The sequence below is a fragment of the Crocodylus porosus genome, unplaced genomic scaffold, assembly GCF_001723895.1.
Source record: "Crocodylus porosus isolate Cpor-Errol unplaced genomic scaffold, CroPor_comp1, whole genome shotgun sequence".
Classification (NCBI taxonomy): domain Eukaryota; kingdom Metazoa; phylum Chordata; order Crocodylia; family Crocodylidae; genus Crocodylus; species Crocodylus porosus.
The window spans coordinates 24,312,415-24,325,204 of NW_017728943.1; the positions used below are offsets into that span (position 1 = coordinate 24,312,415).

Below are 12,790 nucleotides of genomic sequence, written 5' to 3' on the forward strand. Positions count from 1 at the left end.
GGCTGTCTTCAAGGGGGCAGCAAGGGTAAGAGCAAACAAGCTGCCTGGTGAGCTCGGGGGAGGGTGGGGGTGCAGCAGGCCAGGGAGGGCAACGGAAAGGGGGAGACATCAAGCTCCTTGCCACAGAGCTGAGGCAGCATGCGTCTTATGCTGCTCAGCCCGAAGCGGAATCACTATGTTGGTACCTCCACACGGTAAAGCAGGGCACCAGGAAGCCAGAGCCCCCTGTGCCAGTCCATTCCTGCACTGGCTGGAGTGGCAAGGTAGTGTACAGCCACACACACATGACGTCTGCTGTGTGCCAGCAGGACAACTGAGAGACACGTTGTGCCAGGCTAGGAAATAAAGGCTGGGAGGGGAAACATGGATCAGAGGTGGTTTTCCTGGCTAACCATATACTGCTGCTTGCTTTTAGCTATGCATGATTTGCACTGCCTAAAAGGAGCTAGAAAGGCCACCTTGCTCTTTGTGTCTGCCAAGAAGAGCTACAAAATGCATGAGTGTCTGAGGAGAAAACAGGCAGGAGCCTGAATCACTGCCTCCTGCCCGAGAAAGTGCTTGTGTCTCTGTGTGTCACAGGAGAATGGAAGACGTGTCACCACCACCACCATTAAGAAAGTCTGGCATGTTCTAGACCTGGACTGTTAAGAGAGGGGGGAACCTCAGACAAACAAGCAGCCTGCAAAATAAAGTCTACAGCATGCAGTAAATCTGCCTAGGATATATCAGGACTGGGACTCTTCAGAGAGATGCCTAGGAAGGAGTGGGGGGACATTAAGCACATAAGAGCAGAAGAGATGCTCCAAAGGCAGGGCTCAGGGGGCAGAAAAGAAGCAGGAGGGAGCTAAGGATTCCTAGGAAATACAGCTGACTTCGCTCTTGGTTTTTTTCAAAATTGGGTTTTTCTACCAATGATTCGGACACCTTTGCAATGCTGATTCTGATTCTAAGAGTTAACAGTGATTTCAATAAAATACCAGTTCTCCCCAGGATTCTCAGCATGTTTCTGATTATAACCTTTGAAAAATAAAATGCACTAAACGTGTTTCTTCTTCTGAAGGAAAACCACTGGAACTCAAGCCAGACAAGCGTGGCAGAGAGATGGTGGCAGCCACCCTTGTGTAGGTATCTCAGTCTACTGCTGTTCAAAAAACAAACTGAAAAAAGGCCATTGGTCCTGATGCACGATTTCTAGGAATGTCTACATGGGTTAGCTATTCTGTATTGGTAAGTCTCTGTTGTGCTCAAGTTTTAACTGTTTGGTATTGCTGCATGGGATTTGTTTCCTGTCCATGTTAACACAGAAGATAACTAACTTCTCTTCTTTCCTCTACCTTCTCAAATGCTGATGCTGGGAATCTGGGTTTCCAAGGGTACGCATCAGGACTACCATAGGAATTCCACAGGGGGTGAAAGAAAGGCAGACTGACCCCCCAAAAAAGAAAAGAAAGCTTTAGTGCTACCAAGCAGCCAGTCTTCAGTGACGATGCCCATGGTCAGATTTCCCCAGGAATTCCCTGAAAAAGAAAACAAGATGCCAGCAGTGATAAACCATCCCAAATACAAATCTCCCAACCATTTCCACAGAGACAGCAGGACACAGGGCAACAGCCCTACCACTTGAAATCTCAGATCTAATTCTGCTGGGCTGCAGTGTCCAACTGGAACTGCAGTGTCCCTAGTGATCCCAGACACACTAGGGATCTTAGGGTACATGCAGTCTAACTACAAGGCTATGAAGGGTCAGATGTCTGCAGTCCCAGGGAACACAGTGGGTCACATACTCTGGTGCAACCAGTGTCCAAGTTCAAGTACTAGTGCCTGCTGGTAGCATGCACAGCTCCTCTGTGGGTGCAGGGAGACATAACAATTACACTGGTAGGAAATGATAGCAGTATAAGCTGTTATGGTAACTACCATACTTACTCAGATAAGACAAGGTGTCCCCCCATCAACATGGGGGGAAAAAAAGCCCTTCACTTTACATATGCATACAAGGAAACCTCATTAAATATCTCATCTATCATTAAACTGATGCTAAAAGCAGCATGTGCTCAGTAATGAAAAACAATTGTGAAGCTGATTATAGATTCACAGATTGTAAGGGGCTGGAAGGGACCTCACAAGATCATGGGGTCCAGCTCCCTTGCACTAGGCAGGAAAGACAACTGGGGGTCAGGTGGCCCCAGCAAGGTGACTGTTCAGTCTCCTCTTGGAGATTTCCAGGGTAGGTCATTGCACCACCTCTGGAGGGAGTTTGTTAAATTAAATGTAACCAACAATTGGGCAAACATGCTGATAGGAGCTTTTTATTTTTTCTGTGTGCGTGGCCATTAAAAAAATGGGCAAGTGCTCCCTCCACAGGCAACTGGCACCAGGCCTGTAGGTACAGCAATACCAGGCTGGCACCAAGAGAGTCAGGGCCAACCCCAACACCCTTCCCTTGGTGCCAAAAATGCTACATTTAAACTTGGCCAAAAAGACCAAAATGCTGATGGGAGCTTACCACAAGGATAAGTCAGTGCAAATCATCTGAAGAAAATATATGGCAGTGCCCATTACATGCAGTCTCCCTCAGCGCTGATTCTTTTTTAAGTCATGATCAGCCACTGTACTGCATACATTTTGCTTTCCTCTTCACTCCTACATCTGTACTGTGCCTTTCTTTCCCATTTCCAATTATTCCTGTTTCTTCACCAGCCTTAAATGTCTGGCAAACATTACCAAACAGGGCCCAAACAGCTTACCCAGAATTTCTGTTTTCCCCTCACGGGCTGCCACATATTAGTGTGGCCCTTCCCTCTATGATGAAGCTGGACCAAGTTGCCCTGAGCCTCATCTGCATATAAATGTTTGGAGAATCCCAGGACTTGTGACTAGAACACCTGGTTCCAGTCATGAGTGAGGGGCTAATTGGTACATGGATCCTTTGTTGGGGGCGGTATCTGGAGTACACACACATGCTGAGCCATGGGGTCACTGTGGCTTGAAATGCTGTTGTCTCTGCTGGGGCCCTGCCTAATAATGTATATTGTAAACCATAAGCCTTTTAGCTTTGGACTCATGCCATGCATAGTCTGTACTAACTGTAAGTGGCTGTGTCTACACAAGTGGCAGACTGTAGTTGTTACTGCACAGTCATATAGTACTTGCATAACAAAGCAGTGTCCCTGCATGTTTTTTCTGATGCTACTATGCAGTAGCAATGAGCTACTGTGTATTAACTTGTTACTACTGCACAGTAGTGTTGTATCATGCTTAGTACCCCCCCAAGTGCTACTGTACAGTAGTATCTCATGTAGAAGCAGGCAGTAAGTACAAAAACACTAAATTAAATGCTTGTTTATGGAGCACCTGTGCTAAAACTTGCAGCACTTTCAAGAGGTAAACTGCACCAATTCTGGATGAACTATGTCTGTGGTATCTGTGGTAATTTCCCTATATATAAGTAACTACAGGTATGTTTATTTCTAAGTTAGTGTTTTCAAATTTGTTTCTCACTTCCATGTACTCGGGGAGAGCAGAGTCTGACAGTAAGTGGGAAAAAGGCCACAGCTGAAAGAAGTTGGGGGTGGGGAGGAAAGGAGTGCAAAGGGCTACCTGACTCTCCCAGATTTATTTTCTCTGCTCTAGCTGTGGGAGGGGAACAAATTCAAGGCAAGTCTCCAATAATTAGATACTATACCTGGAAATTATAACAAGATTTTAAGTTTTTCATACACAGAATCTAATTATTGGGGGTCATCCTAGATATTCAAGTAAATCTAGTACTACCTTAGCCTGCTCCTATAGCGATATAAGTTTTTCACCCAGAGCCAAAGTTTCAGCAATTTAGCTAGCTCCCCCCCTCCCATTCCCAGGTTGTCTGCAGCCATGTTATAGCCAGCTGTTTCCTGTACAGGAGGCTGTAGGAAGGGAAGGCATCCTTCTTTGTCTGGGAAAGGTCCCCACCTGTGTGGGAAAGCACAGATTAAAGCCTTGATCCCCAGTGCAGGTGGCTGGATCAAGGAGATTTGAACCTGGGTGTCTAGATTAACCCAAACAGATGAGTTAACTGGGTGCTGGTAGTCTCATTAACATCACTAGGCAGACAGGAGCACAGAGGCTGTGAAACTGAGGGGCTTATTTACAATCAGTCAGTAGGCATGTGTGCAGAACACAATGCAGTGCTGTGCAAGGATGCCAAGTGAGCCTGGGAACTAGCAGATTCTGGAAAAAGTGCTTCTCCACCTATCCAAAATCAGCCCGGCTTGCGAAGCAGGATGTATTATCCTTGGGCAGAGCACTGCTATAACACAGAACACTGCTGTAACTGTAGTGTGCTGTGCAGGCAAACCCTGAATGGAGGCTCAAAGATCAACACCAAGGTAGGTGCAAGTTTGGAAATACTGACTTAAGCTCTCTTGAGGCCTGTGAGCAAGGCTAGGCCAATGGGCTGTGCACTAGGGTGGGGATGTGGAACCCTCATTCTAAACTGGGCTCATATCACAGCTCCCGTTGAAGGTCAGTAGCAGGTCACCAGACTGCTTGGACTCAATTTTACCAACATGCTTAAGGAGGATTAGGGCAACACAGAAACAGATGCTATAAGCTCACACATCACTCAGCTCAGCTAGAGCTGTTCTCAACACATCTGTGTCTATGTTTTGGGGAGAAGGCTGTGGTTCTGAGGGACTGTTCAAAATCACTTTGTGATTGCTAAGTGCCAATTCAGTCCTTGTATTATTGGGAATTTCTACCACTTAGTGGGTGCATCTACACACACTAATGCAATATAGGCTTACTATGCAGTAAAACATACACATGCACCCTGTTGGAAGCAAATGTGCTCCCTACTGGAGCAGCCTGGTACAGGGCTGCTCCTGCCCTGCTCTGGCCCTGTGCAGCAGCCAGGGGGAGCTCCAGGCTCTCCTAGGGTGCTAGCCGGGGGGCTGGCAGAGGACATGGGGACCAGTCCTAATGCACATGGGACCAGGAGAGCTCTGCTGGCTGCAGCAGTAGCTGTCTCTTGGTACACATCACAAGGGGCCCTGACATGCACATCCCTATGCACACTGGGACACACAGCTGCTGGTGAGATGCATGCCTACTGAGGCTTCCCTGCCCAGCCGGGGGGCTTGCTGGCAGCAGCCCCAGAAATGGGAAAGGTCCCAGCCAGCCCCTGCTGTGCAGGGAACTCCCACCCAGCAGGTAGCTGACTGGCAGCTGCCCCACAAACAGGACAGCTGCTGGCGTGCCCCCAGCTGACCAGGGAAGCAGAGAGCTGCCTAGTTCTGGCACTGCTCGGCTCCCAGCTCCTGTGGGAAGCTGGGAGCCACATGGAGGGAGGGGATGAGGGGGAAGAAAGCAACCCTGTCCTGGCACTGATCAGCTCCCAGCTCCTGGGGGGAGCCAGGAGCTGAGCAGTGCTAGGACCAGGGACAGAGAACTCCCTGTGGCCCCCTGCTAGTGTGACTGACCGGAAGCAAATTTGCTCCCAGTCAGCATCTACATGAGAGCTACTGCACAGTAACTAGCATGCAGTTAATCTAGTACCTGTATTTACTAGCTAACTGTGCAATAGACTAATTTACTGTGCAGTAAATGTCATTCATATGTAGATGGTAATGCTTTACTATGCAGTAGATTAGCTTACTGTGCAGTAAAGTGTCTTGTATAGACACATGCAGTGTTTTGATTCAGGTACAATCAGCAGATAGGGGAAGAGAGGGAGAAGCAAAACTAACCACATGTTCCAATGGCTTTTTCTAGAGGAATGAAAATTTCTGCAACCCATTTTTTATGGCTGCACCACACATACAGCAGCCTCCATCTAAAAAGGATAACATGTTGGAAACCCTGATGCAGTAACAAAGCCAGACAGTGTGCCCCTGTTTATTACCGCAGTATTCGAGGTAGCTCTGGACTCCTGTAGATGTACTTGTGCCGGTAGCCTAGGTCTGTGTGGAAAGGAACAAACTGCACTTTGTAGTCCCGAAAGCTCCGTGATGTTGCAGCCAAGTTGTAAAGCTACAGAAAGTTATATGCATCAAACAGGTAAAGGATTCACCACCACATTCAGAGAAGATGCACTATAACATTAGTTGTCTGAAAGCAGAGCTGCTTCTTGCTGCAATCAACTTCACTCCAGCAGATTCGACATTTATTTGGTCTACATGACAATTTATATTAGTGGAGGAAAAGTGTTACTGCAGCTTCCCGTTGAGGGGTGGGGGATGAGAGAAGGTTCACAAGGGAGGCAGCTGTAGACTTTATGGTCTCTTGCTACCTCCTCCCTCTTTGTGCCACTCAGAGCCTCCCTTTTGCTCACTCCTCTGGATTCTCTCCCTTCATCTTCCAGTAGATGCTGCAATAACATTTTCCCTCTATCAAAAAATCCACTTGGAAGGACCATTTCTACACTCAGCAGATCACAGCTCAGCTTCTGGAGATAAGCCATTATGTAAGAGCTTCCAAAAGATCAGCAGAAAGCCCTGAATGATGTGAGCAGGGAGATCTCCCAGCAAAAAATCCTATTAACTAATAAGCATTACAATGGACATGCACAGACAGCAAAAACTTAAACCACTGGGACAATGGGATTAACTATAACCACAAATCAAGTTCCATCTCTAATGAATAGACTGATATCTTGACAGAGCTGTTGCTATTACATTTGTATTTCTATAAATTCTGCCTGGCCTGGCTTGGCTAACAGAAATTTTACAGGAGCATCTGAACACTTGTTCAGGAAACTAACGTGCTTTGTCCACCTGTATTCCTTCTTGCCCTCATTCTCCCTCCTGCTTAAGTATAACAATACTATTTTCCCCTTATTTTTTCCCCACTATTTTTGAAGCGTAATAAACTCTTCTTCACTTTTCCTTAGCCAGCACCACAGCTTGGAAGATTTTCAATATACCGATATGATTATATTATTAAATGACATCTAATACCTCCCGTGCTACTAACTGTTATGCGCTTCTGCCATTATTAAAACAGAAACATAGTTAGCCATGTTAGTCTAAAGTATAGTAAAAGGCAGAATAGATTTGCACCTTTCACATTAACTAGTGTGTGTGTGTGTCTGTGTGCACACAGGCTTTCACAGGCTGAAAATATGTACATATTGGTGTGTATATTTATTTACACACACACTGTGTATATTCAGTATCTACTTTGATTAGTCTATAAGGTGCATTATTAAAACAACCTGCTCTTCATACCAAATTGCTGTCTTTTCTGCACAGAGCTGTATGATCCATTTAGGTCACTGTTTAAGCCAAAAAATCCCTTCTATCAAGCAGCCAACTTAAAGCAGGTCAGTTTCAACAGGAGAAATCTACCTTCTTTCCGAGATGAAATGGTACAACGGGGTCATCTTCAGCATGGAGGATGAGCAGTGAACAGGAAATGTATTTTACACTGTGAAAAGAATTAAAAGACAATGTAATTCTTTTTAATCCTAGTGAAGCTTATAAACTGTTAACAGAGCTAAGAGTTCTGGTTGTATTTTTGATAAAACAGCCAATGCTATCTGAATGCTGGTCATGCCTGTCTATTTTATCTCTCTGAAGAGGAGCTGTTCTGTTGTAGCTTCTTACACTGAGAAATAATCAAGAGGCTGCTATCCTGGCCCTTCAAAAACAATCTCGGCTCCATTGAATGAAGCCCCAATTACTGCGAGTCTGTCTCTTGGCTTTGCTAACTACACATATGCATCTTCTGAGTGAAAATGGAGCCGGAGTGTGTGTCAGTCACTTTTGGTTCATAGGTCCTCTCTCTCAAGCCCACTTAAAAGGCATCTCATCATGGATAAGAGTCACTTATTCATTATATCAGACAAAAATCAAGAAAGGAAATGAAGTGCAATAGATTATTAGAGTTTAAAAATAGGATGCAGAATAACAGTACTGTAAATAATGCACCTGTCATATATTAACTCGACAAAGCTCTGTTCTACTACATGCCAATTTAAAAAGCATTTCTAGGGAAGCAACTGATGCTTGTGAAATGTATGGCCAAGTTTTATAATTATACTATATGGGATTTTCAGGGATATACTCACTAGAAACAATTCCCACCACTTATTAACTGCATTTCAGACTGTGATAATGCCAGTTAATATGATCTATACACAAAAATAATTGGTTAATGTAACCATTGGAGAATCTTTTTTGCTGATTACGCTGGTGAGCAGGGGAGCTCATTACCCAAAGTGACATTGAAATAGGGCATGTTTTTGGTTAAGAGAATGAGCATACAGGAAATGTTCTTATTAGACAAAGAAGGAACAGCTTAGTGAGTCAGGCAAAGCACGAGGATTCATGAGACCAGGATTCTATCCAGGGACCTGCCACAGATTTCTTACATGACCTTGAGCCAGACATTTAACTTGTGTCAGTCTCACTGAAATGGGGGAAGCTTACTTCACTAATGTCTGCAAAGTGTTCTGCAATCCATGAATGGAAGGTTTAGAGGTATGAAAAATTATTAACTGCAGTATGAATTATGTTAATACTTGAGTCAGTAAGTCTTCCCAGCTGTTTAAGACCTTAAAGGATAGAGATGTTAGTCTGAGTCAGGCACAAGGCAAAGCAGGGTGGCACCTTATAGGGCATCTATACATGTGATAAACCTCTGCTCTGACATGTGCTAGTTAGATTAATTGAGTCCGCTGGAGTGTGCTAATTAGCGTGCTCCAGCAGCCTCTGCATCATGTATACTTAGCAACCCCACATTTCAAAATGGCTGTGGGGGGCGCTTTAACTAAAGCTCGTTTCATTTCAAAATAGCTTTAGTTAAAGCGCCCCCACTGCTATTTTGAAAAGTGGGACACTGAACAGATGACGCTGTGAGTGCTTTAATTAAACTACCCTCCTGCATCCTGGAGCATGTTTATAGATGCCCTTAGAAACTAATTTGTTCAGAAAATTTTCATAGGCTACAGCCTACTTCATCTATTAAATGAATAAGGTTATGTAAACCAAAATGTTACACTAGATACACCTGTTTAGTTTCTCACACACCTATGCTTCGAATGTCTTTAACTAGCTGGTCAGATGAGGTTTTCTGTTCAGATAAGGACCTGTAGGTCAACACCCACCTAAGATTTTAAAACATGGAACTGAGAAATTATATCACCCGTCATGTGTTGGGATTTCCTGAGAGCTACCAAGCCAAATTTTTGGAAACTATGGCACGTTCAAGGCCAAGCAAGACTGTGCAAAGCCCCTTCACAAGTATCAAATATTTCAGCAAAAAAGAGGACCAATTGCACTTGTGTACATTCCCACTTGATGCCAGCTTTATTCAGTTTCCTTTATGAACATGTCATCAAAAGGCCTCCCAGCTCCAATCACTGCAAGTAGAAAAACGAAGATTCAGCAGAGATTCATTACTTACTTCTCATCATTTGCAAATTTAATTCCGCTCATCGTGATGGTGTCAAGGAAGAACCAGTCAAACCCAGGGAAGTATCTGTATATCTGAAGAAAATAAAGTCTCCCTTAATAACCTCCTGAGATCCCTTCCAGCCCTACTTAACTCTGTGGTAATAGATATGTCCACTTATTAGCAAGACAAGGGATGTTCCCACCTGGAATACAGATAGATTGAATGCTACAGAAGGAACACACTGGTTCCACAGATATCCCAACTGTCCATCTGATTTTTCATGTACTGTTGCTCTGTAGTAGACTCAAACTGTGCTGCTGTGTTAGCGCACAGGTTCTCTGAATGCCTTCATTGTTCATTCTCCAACTTAAGTGTCAGCACTGCTGCTTGAGTTCTCTTGGATATCAACATGCTTCTGGCTCACATGTATGCTTGGTTGAAACCTCTGTCATGGCAGGTGTCTACACAGCACAATGCAGTACAGTGCAAAGATACCCAAGGTGGCTGAGAGGACTAGTGCGGGCACCAAAAGCAGTACAGTAGCATTAGTGGTGTTATGCCTGGCCCAATATACACAGCCCTGCTGAGAAGCAGGGTAAGTCCAGAACTAGCTCAAGTGTCAGCTGTCGTGAGGAGAGCCCCTCTGGGGCTGAGCCACCTGACCTGGCCTGCAGGTTTGCTAGTTTCAAAAAAAGTGTCAGGCATCTGTACTGGGTCAAACTGAATGTGTCAGAGAAACCTCATCATCCTCAGCCCTGGGGGGACAGAATCCAGGTGGCAAGGACTAGGCTGTCATCCTAAGAAGGCTCATTCATCTGTCATGCCTCTGCTAGGGAAGCAGTCATTCACCTAATCACATCCTGGTACAGCTCCCACACAATACACCTGCATGATGTGGCAGGCTAGGAAAAAACCATTTTCGAAAGACAGAGAGGTGCCCCAGCTGCATCATCAGTCTCTTGAACCTCCTCTGACTGGGACATGTTCTCTCAACTTCCTCACTAAGCAGGTCAGCTGTGCATGTCTTATGTAAGCAGAGAATCATGCCATGGTAGTGGTAAGGCCTAACACACTCCCTACTGAAAGAACCAACTCAGCCCTTCTTTCTTTGTGCTTACTGCTTTTCCTCCCTGGTTTTTCTTTTCCATCATCATCATCATCATCTCAGTGTGGTTTTACTTATAACTGTACTGTACAGTAAGGTATATTAGCCCCATGCAGGCCTCTGCTGATGTGCACCTTGCACCTTTGATGTACACACAGCCCTTTGCAGAGGAAAGCATTAGTGCTGATCATTATAATGAATAACAGCTCCAGAAACTCTGACACTGTTTGCAAGGTTTACAGATTTAACTCAGGCATGTCCTAGAATTGTTCAGGAAGAATTTCTAAATGATTATTTTCATGAATAAAATTAGAAGATAATAAAGACAGAAAACTGTACTTGCCACTGAAAATGGATGGCTTTTTGCTTCCTCACGTATGTTAGTAAATGGTGATTCCAGGATAAGGGCATCTGGAGGAGTTTCTGAAAACAATCACAGTGCACAGTGTATCCAGGCACTACAGTCAGTTGGGTAAGAACAATACAGAGCTACAGGTTGCCAATCTTTATATACCAAAGTAGCTGCAAGGAAGGATCAAATCCTCAAAGTGAGACAGTATTCACATTACTAAATGACTGACGTCCATTATCTAGGGCTGACAAGGTATCTAAAAATAATTACATGCACCCCAGAACCACCTTCCAACCACTAAACCCGTCTTGTGACTAGGAAAAGTCTACAACGTAAATGGCTGTATCAAGGTCATGGCCAAATTCAAGAGATCATTTTCAAGTAAGCATAATGAAAATTGGACAACCCTACAGTCAATACTTCAAGGGACAGGTAAGGTGGGGGAAGGCACAGCTTAAATTAATGTAATCCCTGTGAAAACTGCCAGACTTAGAACTAAAATCCTTCCTCTATCCCTGTGCCAGGGGAAGTTAACTACAGAAGGAAACAAACAAGAAGCAGTTCCCTTCCTCCCAGTCCACACTTCCCTCAAAACACTGCCCACTGCCACTCTATCACCCATATCATTCAAATTCCTGATAGGTTTTGTTAAGGGTAGGAGCTACGGGGATAGAGGAGGTTCCTGGTCCTGAGGCATGACCTAAAACTGAAACCTGCTGGGGCTGGGGCTGGATGGTATGGTGGGGCTGCCTGTGGCTGGGCAGTCTCCAGGAAATGCCACACCCGTGCCTCTCCAGTGAAGGGCGAGTATGGGGCACCAGAAAGCCTCAGCCCCCACTGCCTGGAGGGTGACCCTGTGGAGGAGAAAGACTAGGGGAGCACAGCCCGATGGAAAAGCACATAGGGCCAGGCCCACTGAGTGGGGCCTGAGGCAGGACCCAGGCACACTGACAGACACCTGAGGCCTGAGTAGGCCATAGGCTGAGTTGGGGGCCCAGATTTGACAGACTCCTGAGGCCCAAAGGGGAGTAAGGTCCCACAGCTCCAGTGAAGGAGGTGGAGTAATGGCCATGTAGAGTAGGGCCTTAGGGAGCCTGAAGGGCTGCACATGGGCCAAGTGGAAGGGAGGTTCAGAACCGTGTATAACACCCTAGGCAACAGGGCACTAAATGGGCAGCCTCCCACAATTTTCCATCTTCTTTGGAACATCAAGGTATGGCAGATGAGGCAAGGCAGACTGCCCTAGACAGGCAGGCAGGCCAATGATGAGACCCGGCCCGGATAAGGCCCCCTGTCACACCATGCTCCAGTCAAACTAAGAGAATGCTGAACAAGAGCACATGACAACACTGCTGCTACAAGAAAGTCAGGGCAAGCTGAGCCTTCATCACTACAAGGTGACTGAGCAGACGTTAGTACCACACTGGGTGCTCCATTTTTCACTAGCCTCACCTCGTTCACAAAGGCGCCTCACTAAGTTCGTTGCAACCCTAGAAAGAAAGAAAAAAGTAGTTTAGCATTAAACCAAACATTTTTATCATTCATTGCTAGAAAACAGTAGTGCTTGTTGCCTGCCACTCCCAAAGGAAAGGCATCATGTGTTGCTGCTTGAAAGACCCATTTCTGAAACAGATCTCAGGGCTTCTACATTTCTAGTCAGTGCTGGAAGCAAAGGACACCTGCTGGTTTGCAACTTGTAGAGAAATGGGTCTTACCCAGTCTTTGAAGCAAGCTTGAAGGACATCTCAAAAATGCTTTCTTCTTTCTAATTTAATCACCTCTGTTTTTATCAGAATGCAAATTAAAGGAGCAGCTATTTGTTCAAGCTGGATTTCCTTTGGACACACAAGACAGCCAAAAGACTGGAGACACTTGAGATGCTGGATTTTAGTTTTGTTCAGATATATCAACAGTTCTGTTCAGATATACTAGCAAATTCCTTCGCTCCCTGGTTTCAC

The 12,790-nt window shown here is 45.2% G+C and overlaps 1 protein-coding gene across 1 annotated transcript in view; it reads right to left on the reverse strand.

The window, feature by feature from the left end:
* Positions 1 to 1,295: 1,295 nt before the first annotated feature.
* The window catches only part of ABHD12 (abhydrolase domain containing 12), a 78,742-nt gene continuing 67,247 nt past the window's right edge, over positions 1,296 to 12,790 (reverse strand). The window contains exons 8-13 of the mRNA XM_019549022.1: positions 12,285 to 12,322; positions 10,824 to 10,903; positions 9,385 to 9,467; positions 7,326 to 7,404; positions 5,882 to 6,009; positions 1,296 to 1,517 (exon numbers count right to left, since the gene is read on the reverse strand). Of these exons, the coding sequence (XP_019404567.1) occupies positions 1,478 to 1,517; positions 5,882 to 6,009; positions 7,326 to 7,404; positions 9,385 to 9,467; positions 10,824 to 10,903; positions 12,285 to 12,322 (448 nt within the window). The 3' untranslated portion in view covers positions 1,296 to 1,477. The remainder of the gene's footprint in view (positions 1,518 to 5,881; positions 6,010 to 7,325; positions 7,405 to 9,384; positions 9,468 to 10,823; positions 10,904 to 12,284; positions 12,323 to 12,790) is intronic.